The sequence below is a fragment of the Neolamprologus brichardi genome, chromosome 7 (genome assembly GCF_056152115.1).
Source record: "Neolamprologus brichardi isolate AB-2024 chromosome 7, ASM5615211v1, whole genome shotgun sequence".
NCBI classification, from domain to species: domain Eukaryota; kingdom Metazoa; phylum Chordata; class Actinopteri; order Cichliformes; family Cichlidae; genus Neolamprologus; species Neolamprologus brichardi.
The window spans coordinates 148,329-174,895 of record NC_142110.1 but is presented as its reverse complement, the minus strand read 5'-3'; the positions used below and the strand labels follow the sequence as shown (position 1 = coordinate 174,895).

General features: G+C 41.7%; 1 protein-coding gene, 1 long non-coding RNA gene and 2 pseudogenes across 2 annotated transcripts; all 4 read left to right on the top strand.

The window, feature by feature from the left end:
• Positions 1-7,664: 7,664 nt before the first annotated feature.
• LOC102787692 (UDP-glucuronosyltransferase 2A2 pseudogene) lies at positions 7,665-9,152 on the top strand (annotated as a pseudogene).
• Positions 9,153-16,848: 7,696 nt separating this feature from the next.
• LOC148101876 (uncharacterized) lies at positions 16,849-18,278 on the top strand (annotated as a pseudogene).
• Positions 18,279-19,769: 1,491 nt separating this feature from the next.
• On the top strand, positions 19,770-20,315 carry LOC148101875 (uncharacterized). Its single transcript, XR_015719331.1, has 3 exons — positions 19,770-19,787; positions 20,050-20,173; positions 20,256-20,315. It is a non-coding gene; the product is annotated as an uncharacterized LOC148101875 (long non-coding RNA).
• Positions 20,316-22,669: 2,354 nt separating this feature from the next.
• Positions 22,670-23,716, top strand: LOC148101874 (fibroblast growth factor receptor 1-like). Its single transcript, XM_087844315.1, has 3 exons — positions 22,670-22,768; positions 23,002-23,098; positions 23,271-23,716. The coding sequence occupies exons 1-3, from the start codon at positions 22,670-22,672 to the stop codon at positions 23,465-23,467; spliced, it is 393 nt and encodes a 130-aa protein (XP_087700441.1). The 3' UTR covers positions 23,468-23,716.
• Positions 23,717-26,567: the final 2,851 nt, after the last annotated feature.

Here is a 26,567-nt window from a genome sequence, read left to right as displayed (position 1 = left end):
TGGAGAAATGGCAAAATTGAGACCTTTGGCTAATACTCTCTTTTCAGGTTCAGTGACATTCCTGTCTGAAAAGTTCTTAACCCATTTCTCCTGACTGTCTTCAGGTGTGTTTTCTTCTATGGGTTGTGTAGGTTCAGATTCAGAATGAGGAGTGTGTGTTTTTGAAAGCAAGGTGTGAAATTTCCTGCGTTGTCTTTCTTTTCCTTTCAAGTGTTGGGCCCGCTGAGCCTTGTCCACAAACTTGTAAACCTCTTCTACGATTGGAGAGGGTAGAAGTGTTTCCAGTTCCTGCAGAGTCTGGCTGATCTTGATTTGGAGGGCATCTATAGTGAAATGGACCTGTCTTATCCTTTCACTTAAAAGGTGATTTTGTGCTCTCTGTAGAATCAAGTCTGCTCTGTATCCCCTGACAGTGGATCCAAGGCGCAGGCTCTTGGGAACAACTCTGGTTTGTCTGCATCTTAGGTTGAAACGGAGATGGTTCCTATAATCCGCTAGTTTCCTTGATTCCCTTTCATACTCCCGCACCAGTTGAAGGGTGTTCCTCCCAAAATGTACGGCAATATGTCTGTGAAGGTTCTCAGTCATCCAGGTCATCGTAGTCAAAGGAGCTTGCAAAGAAAAGCGTCTGGACTTCTTTAAGTTACTTGAAGACGTTTCACCTCTCATCCGAGAGGCTTCTTCAGTTCTAAGGTCAAATGGTGGAGAGTCAGCCACTGGTACAGATATGTAGACGACACCTGGGTCAAAATCAAGACACAAGAAGTGCAATCCTTCACTGCGCACATCAACGCTGTGGATAAAAACATCAAGTTCACCAGGGAAGACACGAAGGATGACTGTTTGCCTCTCCTGGACTGCGCTGTGCACATTGAAGAGAATGGCAACCTCAACATCGAAGTTTACCGGAAGCCCACACACACGGACCAGTACCTCCTGTTTGACTCCCATCACCCTCTGGAACACAAACTTGGAGTAATTAGGACCCTACACCACCGGGCAGAACATGTTCCCTCTAAGCCTGAAGGGAAAAAGAAGGAACACACATATGTAAAGGAAGCACTCAAAACGTGCGGCTATCCTAAATGGGCGTTTTTAAAGTCAGCAAAGAGGCACAGAAAAGAAGATCAGACACCAGCGAGGGAGGATAAGAAGGACAGGCGCAACAACATTGTCATCCCCTATGTAGCCGGTGTATCAGAGAAACTCAGGAGGGTTTTCTCCAAGCATGACATCCCGGTGTACTTCAGACCCAGCAACACACTCAGACAAAAACTGGTTCACCCGAAAGACAAAACGCCAAAACACAGACTTAACAATGTGGTGTATGCCGTACAGTGCAGCGAGGAATGCCCAGACCTCTACATTGGAGAGACCAAACAGCCACTTCACAAGCGCATGGCACAACACAGAAGAGCGACCTCCACAGGACAAGATTCAGCTGTCCATCTGCATCTTAAGGATAAAGGACACTCTTTCGAGGATGCCAATGTTCACATTTTGGACAGAGAGGACAGATGGTTTGAAAGAGGAGTGAAAGAAGCCATCTATGTCCACTGTGAGCGACCATCTTTGAACAGAGGCGGTGGTTTACGACACCAACTCTCTGCCATCTATAATCCAGTTTTGAGATCCCTTCCCAGACGCCTTAACGCCCACTCACACCCTGGGCCATCTGACCTCAGGAATTCGCATGATAAGGTGGGGCCAGGTTTCACAATGAACTCACCCGAAACTCTGGCTGATTGGGACCCACACCCAGTTCCACACCTTGGCTCAGGCGATTAGAGGATCATCAGGGGGTCCTTTTGTCCCTCTGTGGGGGGACACTCCCACTAGGGTTATATCTGGGACTCTCCACCATTTGACCTTAGAACTGAAGAAGCCTCTCGGATGAGAGGTGAAACGTCTTCAAGTAACTTAAAGAAGTCCAGACGCTTTTCTTTGCAAGCTCCTTTGACTACGATGACCTGGATGACTGAGAACCTTCACAGACAGACTGACTGAGTAGCAGCCTGAATGGCTGAGTGTAGTGATGGTTGTGGTGGAAGAGAAACGGGTGGTAGTGTGGATGATGGAGCTAAGAGCAACTGAGTGGCAGACCAAAGTGAGGGAGACTGAAGTGCTACGGGGAACTGAACCGGTTGCGATGCAGGAGACTGAGCTCGGAACTGAATAGGCACATGAGCAAAGGACTGAACGGGTAATTGAGCTATGGATTGCACAAGTGGCCGAACTAAGGGTTGAATCGAACAATGAATAGCAGACTGGGCTAAAGGCAACGTAGGAGGCTGGAGTGATAGTTGAGGTGAAAATGGAGCTAGTGGCGGAGTAAACGACTGTGCTAGCGGGGACACAGGAGACGCAGCTAGCGGGGACACAGGAGACGGAGACTGAGCTCCAGGAGGCTGGGCAGCTAAGTGAGCTCCAGGAGGCTGGGCAGCTAAGTGAGCTCCAGGAGGCTGGGCAGCTAAGTGAGCTCCAGGAGGCTGGGCAGCTAAGTGAGCTCCAGGAGGCTGGGCAGCTTTTGGAAAAACAGTCTCTGAATTAATAATCTCTGACTTAACATCCGCTGAGCTAGCAGACATGAAGTTAATTAGTCCAGGCTCAAACGTAACAGGATTACCACAGTTCTTTGCATTGTTATGGCTAGGAGGAGCATGAGAAGAATAGTCTTTTAGGTTACCTAAATGGGAAATTTTGGTTTCAGACGAAACAGTCTTTTTCACTTCAGCCACAACATAAGCAGACCTTGGGCCTTCAGACCCAGTAAACTGTACAGTTTCATTTACACTCGCCGCAGGCGTTTGCATTGGTGAAGTCCTGGGTTTTGGCGGTGGCATTTTTCGCTGCCTGTGCTGCCTTCGCTTCTCCCTGGAGATGGGAGCGGAGATAGTGGTGGTTGCCGGTAATGGCAGAGAGGTTGAATCTGACTCCTCCTCCTCTGACTACATCGCTGCGAGGAAAGAGGCAGGTGAGCGGTGGTCAGAGCTGGACATGGGGGGTGTGCAGTGGCGTGGAAACCCCCTTCCGCTTTAATGGCCGCTGCTGCATTGCAGAGAGCTCCACCTGACGCCGCAGCAGTGGTGGCTTCGGCACTGAATACCGGGAGCGGGCGAGAATGGCTAACTCTCGGGCTTGCAGTACCTCCCGGGCCTCGTGTATCATATTTATCGAGTCCATAAATCCTCTGAGTTGACCAAAGTGGGGGTTCCTCTCGAGGACGGCTTCAATGGCTTTGATTCCTACAGTTACGGCCCGACCATCATCAGTGTGGGAAATCCGCTCTACCAGACCCTGGATGCGGGCCAAATCGATTTCCCGGGCGGAGCCTGCTGAGTCCATGTCTGGTCCCGTCGTTCTGTCATGAAACGCTGTGTGGCAGGCAGGAGATGAGGACTCAAAGTGCAGGACTCACAGACTCAGGGGATGAACTCAAAATCACAGCTTTATTTGCTGGTCACAGAAAAACGAGCATACAAAGTAAACTAAGCTAAACTGGGAAACAAAGAACTAAAACTCACAGGGAGATCCACACAGCAAGAGGGACGACGCAACACTGACTCAGAGAAACACGGGGTTTAAATACACTGGGAAGTAACGAGGGGAATGAGACACAGAAGGAGAGCACAGCTGGGAGAAATCAGAACTGACGAGACAAGGGAGCAAAGTAGGATACACTCACATGAGACACAGACCTTCAAAGTAAAACAGGAATTAGCACAGACGCAAACTAGATTAGGGGAGACAGAGCAACTAAGAAACACAGACAACACCAACAACAAAGAGACACAGAGGGCAGCTACTAAATACTCAGAGAACTAAACAGAATACAAGAAAACCGAACTAAGACACTACACTAAAGAATAAGCTGGGACAACAAAGAGAACTAAGAACATAATACAAAAAAACTCAGAGGCACAAGAAACTCAAAACACTGGGTCACTGACCCAGGACCATGACAGGTTCGCCTATAAAGTGCTCTGTTGGGAAACAAGCTCCAGCAGCTCTGCGCTCGGGGAAAAACTATATTTACTTATCTATCTTTCTTTCTTGAATTAGCAGCAGGTGTTAAACAACTGCTGACAGGTGAGGAGGAGGAGGATGCATGCAGGTAAACTGAGGGCCTGTTGAGCTGATCGCCGGTGTCGTGAGAAACACGTCAGCTCGTTCTTTATGTTACAGAAGCACAGAGACACAAGAGCAGGCGGAAAGAGACGATCGTTCGGTGAAAATGAGAATCTGCGAATGCAACATGTGGAACACAGAGAGTGGAATATCTAAACAAAGCCTGTGATTTGAAATGCATTCTGGGATACCAAGTCGACACAAGCAATTGATTATCTAGGATTGACCTGTCTTGCCTTACTTTGCACGGCAACCAATCAAATGTTAGAGAAGCTGCATGGCAGCGTTAACCCTGCCCCCTGAGTTTGATGGGTGAGGTTGACAGATAAAATTATTTCATGGTGAGACCTGAAGGAGTCAGCTGTGCCAAAATGAATTAATTAAATACAGCATTAAATAATTATTTAAATATGGCAATAATTAATTAAAATGTGAAATAAATAAATAAATAATTAAATGTGTCAATAATTAATTAAATGTGTCAATAATTAATTAATTACAGGTGTTGTAAATATTTATGTAATTAATTATTTCCGATTTTAATTAATTATTGCCAAATTTAATTAATTATTTAATGGTGTATTTAATTAATTCATTATGGCAGTCCTGGCGTTCCACAGTAAATTAGTTGTGTGAGATTATATGAATCACACATGGATTTGTGAGAGGCACAGGACAACCAGTCCCAGTTGAAATCTCCGGCCAGCACAATTTCATTAAAATCCAAAGTAGATAGTTTTTCACTAAGTGAAACTAAAGCCTCACTACTAGCCGAGGGGGTCTATAACAGCCCACAATGGTAATAAAATAGCCCTTGAAAAGTTGGAGTTGAGGGCAAGAAGTTCAAACTGTTTACAAACAGATACCGATGAATCGACAGTAACATGGAATTTGTATTTTACAAGAATTGCAACACCGCCACCCTTTCTGGGGCGGTTGCAACGGAAAAGATTATAGCCAGTTATTGCAATGTCTTTGTCAGTAATCGATTTTGTAAGCCAGGTTTCTGATAATATAGGAATATCAGTATCTAACTCTTTCATCCAAATTTTCACAAAATCAAGTTTGGGAAGAAGACTTCTGACATTTAAATGAGTGATACCAAGACCTGTTCGAGCTTTAAAATCACAAGGAGTACTTACTTTGCAGTCTGGACCGGGATTAGGTTGCACATTTCCAGATAAAAGAAGCAGAAGAACAATAAAACATTTTCTTTTCACAGATTTTTTTTGTAGGATTACAGACTGATTTCTCTTAGTGCCCAATCTCTTTGAGGGGTGAGAGAATTGGGAAATAAACCAGTGATATGGAATAAATAAATCAGTTGGAATGAGATCTCTGCTGATGATCACGTTTGAGAAGCTTCTAAAAGATGTAAAATCCCACCTTGTTCTCTTTGAGAGGAGTAACAAGTATGGTTTCTCTTGCTCCGCAGACGGTTCCTGCACCTCATGTAGACAAAAAGCTGTCAATAAAAGCAATAAAGGAAAAAAGGCTACTGAGGATAACATGCTGACTGACAGTCAGACAGGCTGGCTGGACCAGATAGCTGATGGTGGAGCCTGGCTGTGGCCTGTGGCTGATGGTGGAGCCTGGCTGTGGCCTGCTGGCTGGACCTGCTAGCTGATGGTGGAGGCTGGCTGTGGCCTGGTGGCTGATGGTAGAGCCTGGTTGTGGCCTGCTGGCTGTGGCCTGGTGGCTGATGCTACGAGCGCTGTTAGGATCTTAAAACACTGGGGCTAAATCCAGACCTGAAATCTTTGGCAGTTTCACTCAGTAACAGCACTTTTTTAAATATTATTGACTATATGTTATAGTCACATTTATATAAAATGTCAAACATTATACGTTAGCTAAAGGTTGAAGTCATAGAATTATACTGAACAACAATGCAATTTGAGTTCTTCTTGTTTGTTCTTTATATTTGATTTATTGTAAGCAGCGGGAGTAAAACCTACAGAAAAAAATAGTAAAAATATGAATGAATCGCTGCTCTTACAGCTTTTATTGTGCAATGATGTCTCCTTTGAAACTGTCCTCTTGCTCGTCTTTTGGATGCTCTCCTCTTTTTCACCTTTCCTGTTCCTTTCACCAAACTGCTGCACTCTCGTTCTCTGCTCTCGCCTCCTGTTCTGGTTACAATTAGAATGCAGTCAGCATGTGCCAAACAAACTCCCCCCAAATCGATCATGTTTGATATGATGATGACATTTTTAACATCTTATTTATCAACTTATTTAATACATTGTATCAATCAATTATTAAACAAATATCAGACTGTAGAAAAGCCAATAATAATGCACTGAGCAAGTACATGCCATAAGAGCTAAATGTTCATCAAAGAAAATCCTGAATGCCTAATACAGGACAGGCCAACATTGAATGCAGCCACAGATGGACATCAGTCAGCTTTCTGCACTTTCCACCTGATCACATCTGTCCTGTTTGGTTCATTTATGATTACTTTTACATTTGCAGTTAAAATAACTTTAGTGACATAGTGCACAAATTATTTCCTATGGACTGCTAGATTATCTTGGTTTATTTAAGTTAGTATTTTTAAAGGTGCCGTCAGTCATTTTTTAGGTTACCTGATAGAGAAAAGGATCTTGTACTGATAAATAAACACAGAATAGTGGATAAAAATGACACATTGTTAAATGTGTCATTGGTCACTGCTTACTTTCCTCATTCTTTAAGCATTACTCATCCTTAGTGTGTCATTTATAAATACAGATATACGTTCTTAGAAAGAACCACTTCTGAACCTGATTTCCTTACTCCAAGGAGCTTTTCTGAGTTATCATTGTGCCAGAGGAGGAGGGCATCCACTACTTCTTTCATTTCACCTGAGTTCACCTGTGGGAAAGCACAGCGCTGAATCCCCTGAATATTTCTTTGAATTCAGGAGGACTTGGGAACTAATCTTGAGTGATTACTGAATTATCTGACTAAAGCCAATGAACCAGAGAAATTCTAAACTCTTAAACATCCCAGAGATGTCTGAATTTATGTCTGCACCTTCACACTCCAGATATGAAGGATCATACCTACGTCAGCAGCGCTGTCAGTATCTTTTTTATTGATTAAATAAAAAATAAAATTAAGAAACTCTCAATTATGCAGTGAGACGCCTTCTTTTTTAAAACATGCAACCTACAGTTAGCTAATAAATTATCTGCACCAATGACAAAACGTGTACCAATTTCAAATATGTTATTATAAATATTTTTACAAATTCAAAAATGTCAGTGATGAAACAGAAAGTTGCTTAATAAATCATGAAAGTGCAAGAGCATATATGGATGGCTTGTGATTGCATCACTCTCAGACCCTTCATTGACAAAGTAAAAAAAAAAAGTAGTTTTAAATTTTCATAGTCCGTTTCCACCGTGAACATCTTTTTCATGTCAGTAAATTCATTTTTTTCTTCATTTCAGATGAGGGTGCTGTATTGCTGCACTGCTTTGCTGCTGCTCATTTTTATTCCCAGAGCCTGTTAAGGAGGTAACATCTTAGTGTTTCCTTCAGAAGGCAGCCACTGGGTAAATATGGATATTCTACTAAAGGCATTGCACTCTAGAGGACACAGCATAACAATTTTGTGTTCCAGTACAAGCTGGTACATCAAGGATATTTCCTCTAGTTATAATATATTAACAGTTCCGGTGGAAAACCCTGTGACTCAGGAGATTGTGTCAAAAATGGTTGCTAAGCTCATAGAATCTGAACAAGGTGCTTTTTCCTTGTCAGGTTTTATCCACATGGGTGTAGGGCTGTTCAGCAAATTTGTTGACATTCACAGAACTATAGGTGAACTTGTAACAGCAATAGTAGATGACAAACAGTTGATGAGAAACTTAAATGAAAGCAAGTTTGACGTGATACTTGCTGACCCCTGCTGGGGTGGTGGAGTCATTCTGGCCAAATATCTCAACCTTCCTTTGGTTTATAATGTTCGCTGGGTAATAACTGCAGATGCTCATTTTTCCATAGCTCCGTCACCATTATCTTACATTCCTGTGACTGGAACAGGGAATACTGACAAGATGACCTTTTCTCAGAGAGTTACAAACATGGTTTTACACATCATAACTCAACAAATAAACAACCTGGTGGCTAAACTAGTATACCAGAAAATAACTGACAAATATCTTGGGCCTGGTTATGATTTTAATGAGTTAATGTTTGATGCAGACATTTGGCTGATGAGAGTGGACTTTGTGTTTGAGTTCCCACGGCCCACAATGCCTAATGTTGTTTATATCGGAGGGTTCCAGTGCAAACCTGCTAAACCTCTGCCTCAGCACTTGGAGGACTTTGTGCAGAGTTCTGGAGACCATGGCTTCATCCTCATGTCTTTGGGGACTTTTGTGACTGAACTTCCTTCTGACATGGCAAATGAGATCGCTGCAGCTTTTGCTAAACTACCACAGAAAGTGATCTGGAAGTATAAAGGTGACAGACCAGCCACTCTGGGCAATAACACTTTACTGGTGGACTGGATACCACAGAATGACCTTTTAGGACATCCAAAAATAAAACTGTTTGGTGCACATGGAGGAACAAATGGAGTCCAAGAAGCCCTGTATCACGGAGACCCAGTTGTGGGTATACCTGTGTTTTTTGACCAACATGACAACCTGCTACGTCTGAAAAAGAGGGGAGGAGCTAAGATACTTACATTAACTACAGTGGACAAAGACAACAACTTCCTGAAGGCCATAGAGGAAGTCCTGAATGATCCCTCGTACAGGACAAACATGCAGAGACTTTCCAGGCTACACAGAGATAAGCCAGTAAAGCCACTGGATAACGCCCTCTTCTGGATAGAGTTTGTCATGAGGCACAAAGAAGCAGCTCACCTGAAAGCAGAGTCCTACAGAATGCCCTGGTATTCCTACCACTCTGTAGATGTAGTTTTGTTCCTGGCTGGAGCTATGCTGCTTGTGCTTTTAACCACTTTCTACCTTATTAGGTGTATATACACTGGGATGTGCAAATATAAATTGAAACGTGAGTAATGGAGGATTTCAGTAATGCAGCATTTTGACAAAAACCCCATTGTATTTCTATTGTATTTTATTGAGATTTTATTCAGAATTATATTTTCTTAAAATATTTCTGAATCCATATTGTGATTTCATAATAATGAGCACAAATAAAACACTTGAAATGACTTTCCAACCACAAGATTTACTTATTTGGTAATAAATACTTACTAAAAGGAAGCCAGTGCCCTCAGCTTTGCATGTGCCTGCATGTGAGTGGGATCACTGACTGCTGATGCGGATGGTGCATAAAAGTCAGCAACACTCTGCTGACTAAGTAACTGCAGGTTTCCAAACCTCCTCTGACATTAGTATGAGCACAAAACTGTAAGCTGGAATGGGTTTCATGGCTGAGAAGCTCCTGTAAATATAATATGTAAGCAGCCTGGTCATTTTTCCATATAATATATAACACAAAAGGTGGAGCTGGGAAGGAGGTGGGGTGTAAAGTGAATTCCACATATGCCAGCAACTCTAGGCAGAGTAAAGCAGTTTAAATAGTGTAAAGTGTGTACTCTGCATGAGATTTCGCAATGAGATAAACAGAAGGATATTTCCTGGGTCATCAGCTACCATGTAATGGACTTGATATCAGCTATTTTCATCTTACCCAGTGACAGGTGTGATTCTAGGTTCAAGCTTTTAGGGGGGCTCAGCTCACAATCATAATGTCATACATGCCTTGTAATTGATATTAAGGGAATATGCTGATTGAAAATTGAAAAGTCACATTTAAAATTGTATAACCATAATAATGTTACCTTCCAAAGCAACCTAATTAGATGGATGGCCTATTGTAGTTTCTAAGAATAATTCTGAGTGAATAATCAGATATTCCAATCTATTCCATCAGTTTTAGTGTGGAGCCTTTAGTTATCAAACCCAAGGCAAAGGCTCAGTTGTGAAAGAAGTTAAATCAAAATTTGTGGCAAAGCAGACAAGAATAAAAACATGCACAACACTATTTCAGTCTCTTAATCACACAGTTCACCAACTCATCAAGCACTTCAAGTAGCATTATTCAGCACAAACACTGGAAAATCACCCTGCCAATCCATAGACCTGTACACGAAGCAAACTGGTAATAGAGTTGTTTTCATATTAAAATTTTTGAATTCATAAAACACCCTGTCTTTATTATGCAGAGGCATCACAGAGCATCATGTACACCAATGTCACGAGTGGAGAAAAGATTCTGTCACATCAATATAGTGGCAGCCATTGTGTTCAAGCCATGTTTAGAGTGGTAGTGTGGTGGATTGTTGTATGATATGTATACCTATATAACTACATACACTATATATCTATCTGCACTCAACATACAGTGGCTTGCAAAAGTATTCGGCCCCCTTCAACTTTTCCACATTTTGTCACATTACAGCCACAAACATGAATTTTATTGGAATTCCACGTGAAAGACCAACACAAAGTGGTGAACACGTGAGAAGTGGAATGAAAATCATACATGATTCCAAACATTTTTTACAAATAAATAACTGAAAAGTGGGGTGTGTGTAATTATTCAGCCCCCTGAGTCAATACTTTGTAGAACCACCTTTTGCTGGAATTACTGCTGCCAGTCTTTTAGGGTCTGTCTCTACCAGCTTTGCACAGAGACTGAAATTCTTCCCATTCTTCTTTGCAAAACAGCTCCAGCTCAGTCAGATTAGATGGACAGCGTTTGTAAACAGCAGTTTTCAGATCTTGCCACAGATTCTGGATTGGATTTAGATCTGGTCTTTGACTGGGCCATTCTAACACATGGATATGTTTTGTTTTAAACCATCCCATTGTTGCCCTGGCTTTATGTTTAGGGTCGTCGTCCTGCTGGAAGGTGAACCTCCGCCCCAGTCTCAAGTCTTTTGCAGACTCCAAGAGGTTTTCTTCCAAGACTGCCCTGTATTTGGCTCCATCCATCTTCCCATCAACTCTGGCCAGCTTCCCTGTCCCTGCTGAAGAGAAGCCCCCCCAGAGCATGATGCTGCCACCATATCTGACAGTGGGGATGGTGTGTTCAGAGTGATGTGCAGTGTTAGTTTTCCGCCACACATAGCGTTTTACATTTTGGCCAAAAAGTTCCATTTTGGTCTCATCTGAGCAGAGCACCTTCTTCCACATGTTTGCTGCGTCCCCCACATGGCTTGTGGCAAACTGCAAAAAGGACCTCTTATGGTTTTCTGTTAACAATGGCTTTCTTCTTGCCACTCTTCCATAAAGGCCAACTTTGTGCAGTGCACGACTAATAGTTGTCCTATGGACAGATTCCCCCACCTGAGCTGTAGATCTCTGCAGCTCGTCCAGAGTCACCATGGGCCTCTTGGCTGCATTTCTGATCAGCGCTCTCCTTGTTCGGTCTGTGAGTTTAGGTGGACGGCCTTGTCTTGGTAGGTTTACAGTTTTGCTATACTCCTTCATTTTCTGAATGATCGCTTGAACAGTGCTCCTCGGGATGTTCAGGGCTTGGGAAATCTTTTTGTAGCCTAAACCTGCTTTAAATTTCTCAATAACTTTATCCCTGACCTGTCTGGTGTCTAAATCCAATCGAGAATTTGTGGCAAGATCTGAAAACTGCTGTTCACAAACGCTGTCCATCTAATCTGACTGAGCTGGAGCTGTTTTGCAAAGAAGAATGGGCAAGAATTTCAGTCGCTAGATGTGCAAGATAGAGACAAACCCTAAAAGACTGGCAGCTGTAATTGCAGCAAAAGGTGGTTCTACAAAGTATTGACTCAGGGGGCTGAATAATTACGCACATCCCACTTTTCAGTTATTAATTTGTAAAAAATGTTTGGTATCATGTATGATTTTCGTTCCACTTCTCACGTGTACACCACTTTGTGTTGGTCTTTCACGTGGAATTCACAAAAAATTGATTCATGTTTGTGGCTGTAATGTGACAAAATGTGGAAAAAGTTAAAGGGGGCCGAATATTTTTCCAAGCCACTGTTTATTCTGTAACTTTCACATAGAGTCTTATCACGAGGTGTTTTGCCCTCACACACACACAATAAATGTTTTTCATGCAGCACATTCAGAAATATGTCTCTTAGAAAATAGTAACATGGTAAGACATAATGAAATCACTGTACTTATGTGATCATTTACACACACACTATAAACATACACTGGAGTCTTTATTATTATGTAAAGCATTTAACCCATATATTTGATGTAGTTAGGTCAAGTATTATTCAGATGTATATCATAAAATTATCACAAAAAACTATGCTATTTGCTGTACTAATGTGTGAACGTTGACCATGTTGTGACCTATTGTCAGAAGGCAAAGCAAAGGGTTAATCTAAGGGTGTCCCTTTGGGCAGGGCCCTCAACCAGCGTCCTGGCCGGACTCTGGCCCGTACTTGCGCCTGCACCTGCTGTTTTTGGGCGTGTTGGAAGGTTTCTCAGCAGCAGGGAGGTGGGACAATTGGTTTCTTCAAAAAAGGACATGGGCAAGACCTCTGGGCTTTATCCTGCCGTTTGTCCGTTGGGGTTGGTCCTAACCTCCATGCGCTTACGGCAAACACCCTAGGGGAGCTTTGCTTTTCCTTCTGTTTTGCTGAGCTTCACTGTTCAATAAAACGGCTGGCACAGAACTTTGTTCCTCTACTGTGATTTTTCTGTTTTTGACTTTAATTGGAATTGAGAAGCTGAAATCCACCTAATTCTTATCTAAGGAATTACTCACACTTACGACCACCACATTATGAATACTGTAAAATGCTACCAATCATATCAATATTTCCTGTTTAGAATGTTGACTAACATCTTTTAAGTGTGCTACTGAAAAGCACACAAAGCAATCATGAAATACATGGAAAATTACTTTGTGAAAAATACAGGTTTTTTTTCAGCCAGCTTCACTATTTTCTCACTTGTTATTCCTGTTCTTGTACAACCCTCAGTCCTCTTTCTCTGTCTCCATCCTCCTCAGTCAACTTGAATTGCAGTTGCTGGAAAATAACAAAAATATAATCTTATAATAATTATTATAAGAGCTGGCCTGGGGTTTTATAACTGATAACAGTATAGCACAAGTTATGTGAAATTACCATCAATGAATGTGGGTTAAACAGAAGCTACAGTTTTAGAATTTTTTGATAATTTTTGACTACATGTCCACTCTTGTTTCTTTTTCTTCTCTCTCTTTGCTGTCTTCATCCTGCTTTCTCCCTTTCTCTCCCTCTCTATCCTCCTCTCTCAAGATTTAAATATTACAATGAATATAAGTTATAAACTGATCCATATCAGTCTATAGCTATGTTCAAACTGAATATAAGCTGCTGCAGGAAATAGACAGGTACAACTAATTAGTAGAGATGGACCGATCCGATATTACCTATCGGTATCCGTCCGATACTGACCCAAATTACTGGATCGGATATCGGTGAGAAATAAAAAAATGTAATCCGATCCATTAAATATCAAAAAGCACCTCACAAAACTTGCTACACGGCGTAACTCTGTCAGCCGGTGATCAGCTGATCACCAGCTGATCACGGGGCCGGGTTTAAAAGAGAGACGCCACCCACCTGTTCGCCGCTCAGACGTCGTTCTCCTTATGTCAGAAGCTCCAACTCTTTGCCGACGTCAGTGTCCGTCTGATTCAGCAACCGTGAGTGCTTTTCCTCTCGATTCTTTTTCTCATCCCGGCTCCGCTCGCTCTCCGTCTGTAACGCCAGTTCCGAAGCCACGCTTCGTGCACTGATCGTTACTAGATTAACTGCGTGTCTGTTCCAACCCATCGCTAGCCTTCCCCGCGTTTGGGTCTAGCCAGCACGCTACACGGGCACGCCGAATTACCGTGTGTAGTCCGCCCGATCGTGACAAACTCGGCTCATAACCGTAGCACGTCGCAGCAGTATGCATCACGTAGTTTGGTAGCGTAGCGTAGCGTAGCTACCAAACCAGCATTTCATCTCCGAGGAAGTTTTCCCAGAGATAAGTACAGCAAGGGTGTAAGTTCATCTCTGAGTGTTTGTAAAGCATTCCCACGTTAAGCTAAACAACCGAGCGACTGCCTCTTCTCTCTCTCTCCTGCTGCTACTTCAATCCTGAAACTGATCAATGATCAGCTGATTGGCTTTTCTGTCGATAGTCCGTCTCTCTTCTTAGTTTATCGCCCACTTTGCACCAGAAAGAGGAAACCAGCGGCTGAACAACAGCAGCACTATTAAGCTTGATAAGCAGTTGTTAGAATTTATTTAATATTACTTTCTACACCAGGATCTTTTTCTACGCAGCTGACGGCTGGTAACTGTGCAGGGGCGGATCTAGCAAAGTTTAGCCAGGGGGGCCGATAGGGCATGAACAGGGGAAAGTGGGCACAAAGACATACTTTTCTTTCTTATTCTCATTTAAAATGTCGAGCTTTTAATAAATAATTATCTGACTCTTACACCCAAAGTTTTAATCTGATGTAAAATATATAGAAGTCCATTACTGTATATAGTAACTGTTAAGTCTAATATACCCTAGTAAGCTATAGTACTTTTTCCTTTGGGAAAGTACCATCTGTGAATTCTGCAATTCTGTTGAAGAAAGATGTTGAATCTATTTAATTATTCTTGAAAAATAATTTATTTCTGTGCATTTTTCTCCCTGCATCAGATTAAATTTGATTACATCATTTAAGCATCATGAGGTGGAGGGTGGGGGGTGGTTCCCTGTCTTACTTTTGTAATGATTTCAAAATGCTCTAAAAGGAAAAATTCTTGTTTCCACAGGATAATTTCACTTTAGATCAACAGAATCCAACCTCGTGTTGTTACCATGTCAGTTTCAAGTCATTCTGATTTTGCTTTCCAAAATAAAGGCCTTTTTAAATTGCCCATATACGACCTACTCTTTTAACAATTTCAAAATGCTCTAAAATGGAAAATTCCTGTTTCCACAGGATAATTTCACTTTAGAATTATTCTGAACTGTTTTTTTTATTCTTTCTGTTATCCACATATATGTTTTGATCTGCAGTGGTATTAGTTTGAATGACATCTCCAAGACCCTTTAATTTGTAATTTTCTTTTTTGTTTTTTCTTTTTACTTTGTCAAGTATTCACCACATTTAAAACACACAAAAAAAGACAATAGTTAACTTTAAAATTAGTACAGAGGTGGAGAATAAACTCAACCGTGGTGTTGTCTTATGTAGTCAGAGAGATTATTGAATGTTTGGGTGGATGTATTTTCCTCTGTGGTAGGTTAGGATGTGCGCCCGCTACCCCAGACTCTGTGGGGCTTGGTGGTGGTGCTAATGTAGGCCCCTGTCCGGATGGGCCTTTGTGGCTTCTAGGGGTGCCTACTGGGGTCAGCTGGGGACCTGGCCCCACGAGAGAGTACTTTGCCTTCACTTCCCTCCCCTCCTCATCCCCACTCCATCACATCGCCACACATGCAGGGCTTTGGGGTACAGTTGTTTCACTGAGGTGGGGGTGAGGCATTCCTCCTGTGTCCCCTTCTGACCACCTGTACCTGAATTTTATTCCACAACCTATACATCAACATCAGTTGTGCTGGGCATGCTGAATGGCGTCCAAGGGATGGTCTGTGTATTCAACCTCTCCTAAGTTGTCTTGTCTCACCGTCCCTCATCCCCTCTGTATTTTCCCCTCCTTTGAACGTCTCTTGTCTAAGTCTTAATCTTTCCTATCAACCAATTATGTGTGTTCCTTTGATAATAAATGCAAATTTAAATTTGCATTTTGTCAGGTTAGTTCTTTTCACTTAAATTTTTTTTAAATTTAAATTATTGTATTAAATTATGTCGTTAAAATGAAATTTATTAAAAATGTATGCTGTTCTCTACAGAACTAGTCTATACCAGTCAAAGGGGATTCAGATAATGGACAAAAGCCACCAGAGCAGGTTCCATAAATAAAATTCTATGTGTTTGCTATTAAATATGTTGATATATCACATTTTAGTCAATGTATTACTGTTGAAATTAAATCTAAAATTAATATTGTTACGGGTAATGTCATTCTCAACAGGAAGAACTATCAGCTGCCACTTCTCTGACACCAGACATCTCCTCGTAGGAGGATGGACAGCTGTCTCCTGTGCAGGTCAGTCTGTCTGTACTATCATAATTTCTCTTTAACATTTCCATGTAATTACACTAAAGTTACACCCCTCAACTCATGTAATAGCAACCAGAAGAACTATCAACTGCCGCTTTCCTGACACCGGACATCTCCTCGCAGGAGGATGGACAGCTGTCTCCTGAGCAGGTCAGTCATTAAAAATGCTTTCAAATAAGTTGTGATTGGTGCTAGTATCATTGTTTAAATGACCATGTTATATTACATAAAAATATTTGTAAAAACAGAATATACAATTAAATAAAGAATTTTATCAAATGTTGTAACATAGAATGCAATTTCTATTTAATGACACTTTTCAACATGAATTTTTGCTATATATTCCGACATTAAAAACACTGGCTGTTAATATACTTAAAATACACGAGTATTTCAAGTATATTTACAGATATTACAGTAGTTATGTAACATGGAACAAAACTTTTTCTCACAAAATGAATTTTTCCTCTTTTGTAGCCTAACAGCAACTCATCTGATGATGGATTCATAAGAATCAGGGTCCCACTTGAACCAACTTTTTTTTTTTCTTGAAAAGGAAAGAATGGGCTAATCTAAAAAATAAGAGATCCCAAAGAAGATACAAGGGACTACAGTGGACAAATCTGATTTCAGACAGACTACGGACAGTGTTTCCATATTGTTCCTTTGCTTTCAAAAGGCACAGAGTCAAGGCTTTGGACTCAGTAAGAAAGGGCCCTTTCTTCTGGTGTCTGGGTTACTGCAGTTTTGAGGATTGTCCAGTCACTGTCAATGTCACTGTAGATAAAGAAGACAATCTAAAGGCGAAAGTCAATTTTCAAGATCTCAAGTGTGTGCACAACCACTATGAACTGAAAAGAAGACCAGTAAGAGCTCATAAGAGAGATACAATTGGCCATGAATTGGAAAAACAATTACTTAGAGCCATGTATCTGGAAGAAATGAGCAAAATGGATGATGATGTTGTGCAATCGGGGTGTAGAGATGAAGTTCCAACTCCTCAAGTGTTGAGAAACATAGCATTGGAAATCTGAAAGAAAAGTAGTCTTCATCATAATGAGATTATGAGTCTCCAGTTAATGGTGGCAAACAAGAATAACAACCAGAGGATGTATTGCAGAAAGTGATGTTACATCCAAAAGGTTTTTTTTTTTTTTTTTTTTTTTTTTAAATGGTCTTCCAAGAACATTGAAATTTTCCAGAGCCGCTGTCGGGAGGACATAGTTTATTTGGATGCTACAGGAAGTATCATGAAAAAAAAGAAAGGGTTTGCCTCCTTTCTGTGTTTACGAACTTGTAGTAAGGAATCCACGGAAAATATGCTCTCCCCTACCAGTGGCTACATATTTAACATGTGACCATACTACTGCCTCGGTCACATATTTTCTGGAAGGATTTCTGACTGATGTTGCAAGGGCCTTTGGGCGCAAAGCCATGCGTTCACCTGTAATGCTTATGTGTGATGGATCTATGGTCCTAATGCAAGCTATCTGTTTAGCTTTTGCAAAAAAAAAAATCTGTCTGACACAATAAATCATAATTATAACATTGCTTCGGGGAAAGGAAACAAGGAAGACTTCGAGGTTCCAATTCTTCACAGATGCCTTAGTTATGTTATGAAGAATGCCAAGGAGATCTGTAAAAAGTAGTAAGTGTAGTCGTTTTAATACAGTATTCACTTGTTTGTTTTTTATTGTAACATGGCATTTCATTTTTCAATTTGGGAAAACTGTTTATTACTGTTTTGGAAACACTTAAAGATAATTTCTTCTTAAACTGCAGTGCACCAAAGAACTACCATCTTGCAATGCACACTGTTGGAGTCTTCACTACTGCAACTTCCTTAAAAGACCTCAATGACATGGTTCGAAGTGCTGCAGTTGTTTTTGGGAGTCCTTGTAGTGGTGAGAATGTCGAAAAACATTTTCACAACCTGCAGTTATGGATGCAGAAAGCCAATGTTGATGTTGATGGCAATGCCAGAAACTCAAAAGCTGATGAGGACCTAAAGGTAAACTGAAGTCAATTTTTATTAAAGCTAAAGGCTACACTTTTGCCTCTTATACTTCTTTTTAAATACTTTGGAATAGCCTAATAATCACAAGTCACAAGTAATTTGAAATGTTTTATACAGGTTTGATTCAGCTGGCGCCAGTGGGATAGCCACATGAGTGAAGATGGTGAATGTTTGGGTTTAGTGCGAACAACTGCATCCAATTTTTGCAGTTGGTATAATGTCCATCACTGGTCACCAATTATCTCAGTTCCCATTGTTCTTCTCCAAGATCTTATCCATACTGCGTTCAAAACACAGTCTGAGTACTCACAGCCCTGCCAATCGTCTATCAAGTTGGCCAGCCTTATGGGATTTTGAACAGCTGTAGCAGCTTCTTGTTCTTCGATAAGCCAGGTCCAAGCCAGCTCCAATCAGCCCGAACTCTGTTATCGTGGTTCCTAATACATAGGTAGATGTCGTTCAATGTCCTCCATCGAGTGTCGTCAGACACACGATGCAACCGACCATCGAGTATCCGGCAGCAAACGTCTCCGCAGGACAATTGGATCAAATCTATATTTCTTTAGGCTTTAGAGGACAAGACTGAGAAACTCTTTGAGGGTTAGAGTTAGATGAGACTAGACAAACACATAGAAGCAGCAGGGAAGCCAAAGGAGGGAGAGGGGGAAAGATGCGTCCGCCTCCTCCGAGAGCCAAAATAGATGAAATTTATGTCTGCAATTTAAAATGTAGTCAGAGGAAGCACTGCAGCGATTTGGCTCAGTTCCTATTTACTTTGTACCATTTCTTCACTAGTGTGAGAACCTGATATGTCTATACACCTTTCTCATCACATCACTGCACTGTGAGTCATATGCAGCAATGATTGTAAATAATGCGGACATTCTCATTTGAAGGATAATCCTATTCAATAAAAGTCACTGCTTTCTAATGTATCCTGCCATCTTTACTGCATATGTAACAAAAGTAAACATAAGATGTGAAATTTTAAACATGACTTGAACTTGGACTGTTCCCGGTGAATTGTGGAATTGCTGTTGATGCCAAATTTGAGGAAAATAGTTTTAGGCAAGAATATCTTTAGGCATGAAGTTTTTCTTCAGCTGACTTGTTAAAACACAAACAACTACAGGGTGCTAACATACACTCAGTGTTTAACAACCATTTTAATTCATCTAATCCTAGTTTGTTCACTATATAAACTAAATTTCTTTATAATCAAAGCACTTACAGAGTAGGTGGCATAGATTGTGGTCATGACATTAAACCAATTCCACCACATTAAGGGTTCAACTGTTTTACAACTGCTGCATCGCTTTGCTGTTTCAGAATACCAGTACGAACAAGAAGCTACTGATTCTTCACCTCCATGTGTAACAGTGTTTATGTGGTATTATTCCACTTGCCACAAATGTCAGTGTAATGGGGAAACAGCGCCCCCCCTCTCGGTGTGGCGGGTTAGGTGAGGCTGGCTGCAGTAATCGCTGCCAGTCTGCCGTAGCCATACGAGAGGTGAGTTGTATTGTTCCGCACACGATATAGCTAAGTAGTACAGACACATAAAACATGTTTGATTAGTTGATGTGCACCGAGTGTAATAAGTGCTTAGTGGACACATGTCCAACACCAGTTTTATGTACTTTTCATTTGTTTATTACTGTGTAAAACTGTATGCTAAAGCGGAATGCTAATGGGATGTTCTGCCGTAGTGTGCTGTGCGGAGCGGTGTGTGGCGAGCCATTTGCACTGATACAAAACCGTTGTTTCCATTCAGGAAATAAAGTGGCAACGATCAATCAGAGACTCCTTGTCTTTTTAAAAACAACACAACGCAGAGTCGAGGAGTCTGTTTGGGCCGAACTGTTGCAGCGGGATGAAGCAGAAACCGGTTACACATGGTAATAAACTCAATTTATGGATAGTGAATGTGGCTCCAAATCTACCACAAGGCTGACTACAAATATGTGGTGTCACTCTCAGGCTGCGTGGATCAATAAAGACAAGGCTTCAAACAGCCTAAATCAATGACTGTGTGATCAGCAAATTCATCATCTCTCAGAGCTTCTTCTGCACTGTCACCAGCATCCTGCTCGGGTGAAAAACAAGCAGGAGAATCTTTTGGAGTCTACATTCATCACTGATGATTTATTGGTAACCTGGGAATGTGCTCAGTCATAAATGATGTAGTAAAAAGTTGGTGTTTAGTATATGAGAAAAACCTAGAGCTCATTCATTATCAGTGTCAGTAGAAAAGATACTTACACCTAAATACTAGGAACAATATTCACGGTTCGGTTCGATACTTTGGTGTCACGGTTCGATATTTTTTTGATACAAAACAATGTTCATGCTTTTTTAATGTCATTTATTAAAATTATAAATAGATATTTTAACTCAAAAGTACAGTTTTTAAATTTAATGTTGCTGAAACAACAAAGTAATAAAAAAATAAATAAATCTGATGGAGAAATCACTCATCTTTGGAAAAGAGTTTATTACAGAGAAATGTCTCTTTCCAAAATAAAAGCTCTACTATACGCTTCTTCTGGGCTATATTCTCAGCAGCATATTAAACATATCAGGTCCCCATAAGGAGAATCATGTGCTAACGGCTGTCTAAATGACTCGGGTAAAGTTTGTAGCATGCGTGCTTGTTGTTTTTGTCTGCTTCCACTTGTCTTTGCACGAGGATGATGTCGGAGTAAATGTGCAGTCATATTCGTTGTGTTCCCACTAGTGCTGTCAGCGTTAATCTGAAATGACGTTAACGCCACAACACGGCAAATCTCCGTTAACGAGCTACCGCGGATCGCCCCGTGCATGGGGCTGGACGGCCAACACGTTAACGAGCTAACTGCGCTAACACACACTAGTTCCCACCATGTAATTGAGCATTGCGTGGCACATCCAACATACTGTTTTACTTTAGTCCATGACGCGCTTACCTTCAGGGTTGTACGTCACATGAAGACCAAAATAGTTCCAAACGCTTAGATATTCTTTGTCTGTCTGAAGTACTGTGACCTCTGACCTTTGTGCCGGGTGTGTGTGAGGGGTTTCCTTCCAGCAGCATTGTGTTTGCAGTGTTTTCACGTACAGCTGTGAAGTAGCTCTACACGCACTGCAGCCTGCACAGCTCTGCTCAGTGCTGCTCAGTGCTGCTCATGTGACTGCAGGGTGACTAATCACAGCAGAGCAGGGAGGAGCGGGCAGAGAGAAGCAGTGGCTGCAGACACGCCTGTTGTCTGATGAATGGGTACAACACTGAACAAACTTAAGCACTGATCTGATGCCAATACCTGTGTTGCCACCGATACTGTCGATACTTGATCAGTCCGCCCGCCCCTACAGCCCGGCGTGTCCTGAGTCTGCACTGGGGTCTCCTCCGATTAGACCTGAAACTCATCATGAGGAGGCGTCCTGTTCAGATGCTGAACCTGCCTCCTTTTTATGTGGAGGAGCAAATCTGCTCTGAGCTCCTCCTGAACTCCCGTCCCTGAAGCCCCTCTGGAAGCTCATTCCCACGCTCGTGCTCACGGGTGAGGGCAGGAACGTAGAACGAGCTGTAAATCTGCAACTTCGCCCTCAAAGCTCGACACAAATATCTGTCAATAACCCGCTCCGCTCTCCTCCGACTCGTGAAACTCATCCCAGCCTGGAGTGGACCTCCACCCTGTTCCTACTCCACCCCAGCAGAAGGTGACGTTAAAGCAGCAAGTAGCTGTTTGACAGCTCTGATCTATGGAGTGTGAAATTAGACGCTGGCGCTAAAGATCATGGGTTAATGTTTACATGTTTGATGGTTCAGATGTTGTCTTCAGCTGAAGCAGAGAGATAGAAATAGTGATATAGAGAAATAGTTAGCTATTTAATATTTCAATTATTAATAAATGAGGATTTTTACGAGTTATTTTCATGTGACAGTTGGAAGCAAATTACAGAGCTGCTCGTTTACCTCTGTGTTCACAGCTGGTCATTCGGGGTCACATCACATCAAACGCTTCAGTCTGACACTTAAGCAGAGGAGCCGGTCATTCCTGGAAAACTCAGCAGAAGAGACAGCTTCATTAAATGCCAATATCTGAAAACATGAGACCTGGAGGATGAGCCGACTTTAAAAATCCAACATTTACGACTTTTATGCTCTAAATTCACTTGAAATTAGTCAAACAAGTATCTCCAGACAGCTGCAGCTAACAAACCTTCTGCCAAATCTGAAGGTCGCTTGTGTAGTCGCACGTGACTGCATGTAAATAAGGAAACGCAAAGTCAGAGACACAGCTGCAAACATCTGTGATCAAAAGAGGATATTTTGTTTTATTTGGTATTGTGTTCATTGATGTGTTGATCCGACCTGCGCAGTAAAGCGTGTGTTGCATGGTCTCAGGTATCTGATGATGCGGGAGTGCTGGCATGCCGTCCCGTCCCGCAGGCCGACCTTCCAGCAGCTGGTCGAGGATTTGGATCGAACTGTCTCCATCATGGCCAACCAGGTGACTTGTCGTTTCTTTGTTAAGGAGTAAAACCTGCAAATATCCTCCACTTCAGCTGTTTCTCTTCAGTTGGTCCCTCTCGTTCCTCTTTAAACATTTAACTGATGGGTGGAGCACTCGCTAACCATCAGGAAGACTGAGACAGTTATTTTATTATTTCTGTAAATTTAAAGTTATCTGTGAGCTGCTGTGAAATTTATACCACAGTCTGTGTTGGTTTTCTCTCATCTTAGTTGCAGTTGGCTAACGCAGAGCTGTGTGACTGCCTCAGTGCTGAAGCCTCTGCTGGACGTCAGAAGAACTGCAGCTTTGCTTTGACCTTTCAAAAACGTGAGGTCATGATTGTATTCATTTATTTGAAGCGGCATGGGTCTCTTGGCAAGAGAGCATTGATGTGACGTTGAGCAAAGAAAAGTTAGAAGCGAGTTTTGGTGTCATGTGACAGAGCTAAAGTCTCCAGAGCTTCCACTTCCTGTTCTAACGTGTGATTCTGCCTCTGCAGGAGTACCTGGACCTGGCTGTCCCTCTGATCCAGTACACTCCGGTCCAGTACTCCCCGGTCAGCGCCTCTTCAGCTTACTCCTCCATCTCCACATAATCCTCCCGGGAGCCAGTCTCCTTCCTGAATCATCTTCCTCCCATTTCCTGCACAGCAGTAGCGGCGGCGGCCCTGGGACGAGCTGCTTGGCTGCGGCCTGATGTGAAGAACAGCTGGACTGAGCTGAGATCAGGAAACAGCACGGACTGACGAGACGTCCTCAGTGTGAATATTGTACATAAAGTTTGTCTCATCTGAGAAACGGGACATGAAAGGGTCAAGGTGGGAGCGAGAGTCTGTATAAATGTATAAATGTGTAAAACTCAAATCTCCCTGATGCTCCTGAATGCCTCGTTTATGGATTTTCTTTCTTAGATCTGTAAAATAACTGATTAATTAACATATTAAAATACCAGAGTTTTTAATGCTTTGTGGATTAAATGTGAGTTATTCTTTAGAATAACTTCATGAGCAGCTGTTTGTTTCTTCAGAAAGTGAAACGATGAGTCTAAGGAAGCACGGACATTAGAAAATGTCTCTGATGATTGATTTTTTTTCTAGTCTTTGTTTTTCGTCATAATAACTAAGGTCAGCTTTAGTTTGAGCTGTAATAACTTTGATCACATCATCCTGGTGCAGACGAGAGGATCGGTTGCAAGCGCGTTCATAAATGGTTTCTTATAAAGTTCTGTCTAAATATATATTTGAATGATATTGGGTTTGAGATGGTGTGACGCAGAAGGACGGCCTCAGAAGTGGAGGCCCCATTGATGAGAGAGAGTCTTCATCATGGCTCACACAAACATGGCGTTTTGCTCCCACAGAGAGGAAACATGATGGTGTTTCAGGTGCGTGTCTGTCTGCTTCAGCCTGTCTTTCCTGTTTCCTGCGCTAATACCATCAGTTTCCCCTCAGGCTTCCATGAATGTCTAAATCCTCTCCAGAGGGAGCTCTGCTGGTAAGATGTGATGATTGCAGCACAGGGAACATTTCAGATTTAGTTATTCACATTTGTGCTCAGCTTAGCTTAGCTTAGCATAACTGATCAGCAGGTAAAAAAGTAAGAGGAAATCTCATTTCAACAGGTCTATTTTATTTTTGTGGGACTAAAGTTATCTGTAATTCATAAACAGTTATTGCAATCTTCTTGCACTTCCTCTGGTGTCCAGCAGAGGCAGCACTGAGTGGTTTCCATACACTCCCATGTTAAACCTTTACAGTACAAATAAACAAGTTTACACATTTACACTTTTACAATACACAAACTGCTTGGTCTCTGTTGATATTTTTTAAATAATTTCCTCTTCATGGGGAGTTTGCATTGTTAGGGGCGTGGCCTTTTTGACTCATGGGTGGATGGTGACACAGCCGGCTGTAGCTGCTAGCTGTCTGCTAACTTCACCTGAACTGGACCACTGGACCGTGTTTGTGCTGTTGGAGCATTTTTAATGACATCATCTGATCGATAATATGGCTGCTGTGAGGTTACTGTATTAACAGACTGTCCAAGAAGGCGGAACTCCAGGTTTGCTGAGTAACATCTGAGGATTTTGATGTCACACTGATTAGCAGGTATTTATGTGTGTGTGATACACCTGTACAGTCTGTGGATTCAGTTTGTGTATGAAGATGAAAAGAGGTGGTGAACTTATGAAAGTGATCCTTTTCTTTGATCAGATGAGGAGATGGTCATGGTCATGCTTAAAGAGCTTATCTCAGGTGTGTGTAAGTGTGTCAATGATGGTGAGGTTACAAATACTGGGCTAAGATGAAGGTGGTGTAGGGTTTGCTTTAGTAAAGGCAACATTAGATCCTCTAATCATGCCTCAGTTTGTTCTTCATGTTCTGTATCATTGATCTGACCTTGCAACGTTAAATATAACAGAGTAAAACTCTGACCTTAAACTTCATTCACCTCACCTGTTCTCTTGGGGTCTAAACCTCTCGTTTCACTTGTGCAGAGGCAGAAACTTCGGTAGCGCTGTGTTTCTGGTTCCAGGAAAAGCCTGATGGAGGCTAATCATCCAGACTAGTGAGCTGAAGACCCATCGTTACCTTCAGTGACAGATGGCTGAGGGTTGCTCACATTACACCTGCAGGAGTGTGGATGTGACTCTGGGTTACCTGTGAACGAAGGTGCTTTCATGTGGTGTCAGAAAAATCAGGAAAACCAACATTTCACTGGGAAACAGTGATGAAGGACACCATAAACCATAAAGAGCAAAACATTCTCTGTGATTCAGAGTTTAACTGTATCTTCAACAGATGAAGATGTGATCGGCACCAGCCCTGTGGGCTTAGCAGGCCACAAAGTACAGCTTTGATATCCATCTTACTAATTTCAGTTTTTACAGAACAAATCAGCCTGAATGACATGACCACACTGTTCACGCTGTAGAAGGACCGCTTTTGGTGAATGATCACCACAGTAAAGCCCCACACTGAACTGATACCTCAGCCCTGAAAGGCCCAAGCACTCCCAAAAAGGGGACTTCGATCAAAAACAAAATAAAAAAAGTGATTGATAATCCAAATCCATATGACCATTTTATTGAATTTATAACATGAAACCAGGTTGTTCATGTAAACAAGCTCAGTCATTAGAAGTAGTGAAGTGATCATGTAGTTTAAAGGTCCTTACAATAAGCTCTTAATTAATCAGAATCAGAATAGTGTAATAATCCCTAAGGAAATTAATGAAGAAACAACTGCAGACACAACAACATACATTAGGCTGGACACTGCTGTAATACCAATTTAAACCAGAAGGTGTCAATGTAACCGCAATATAACCTATTGAGAGAAGTATTTCTCACTATAAGATTTGACAAAATAAGTATTTAGCATGACATTTTGGGGATTTTACTGGCTTCACAGCTTGTGTTTCCTTGCAGATGTTAAATGTAACATATGAGCTAAATTATAAACTTCACGTAAACAACCACAAAAACACCACAGAATCAAAGGACCTGCCTCCCCACAGGAACGAGCACACATACAGTCATGCTTCTCTAAGAAGTCCAACAGAAGCAGCAGGGAATCAATCACTGCTGTGATCAGTGAAGCAGTTTCCTCCAATAATCAATAATATCTGTGATCAGAAGTCGATGAATGTGCTGTTCTTTAGCTACCTATCGGTAGGATCTGCTGCAGATCGATATCAGATCTCTAATGTTCTCTTTACATTTTAAAGAGTCCTGAGAATGAAACTTTGGACGAATGTGGGTTATTAGGTAATTATTGATTATTGATTACTGGTAT

Coding starts and splice junctions, on each gene's coding strand:
- LOC148101874 (XM_087844315.1), top strand. CDS start 22,670: ATGATGCGGGAGTGCTGGCATGCCGTCCCGTCCCGCAGGCCGACCTTC. Junction 22,769..23,001: donor TCTCCATCATGGCCAACCAG/GTGACTTGTCGT, acceptor CTCTCATCTTAG/TTGCAGTTGGCTAACGCAGA. Junction 23,099..23,270: donor TGCTTTGACCTTTCAAAAAC/GTGAGGTCATGA, acceptor CTGCCTCTGCAG/GAGTACCTGGACCTGGCTGT.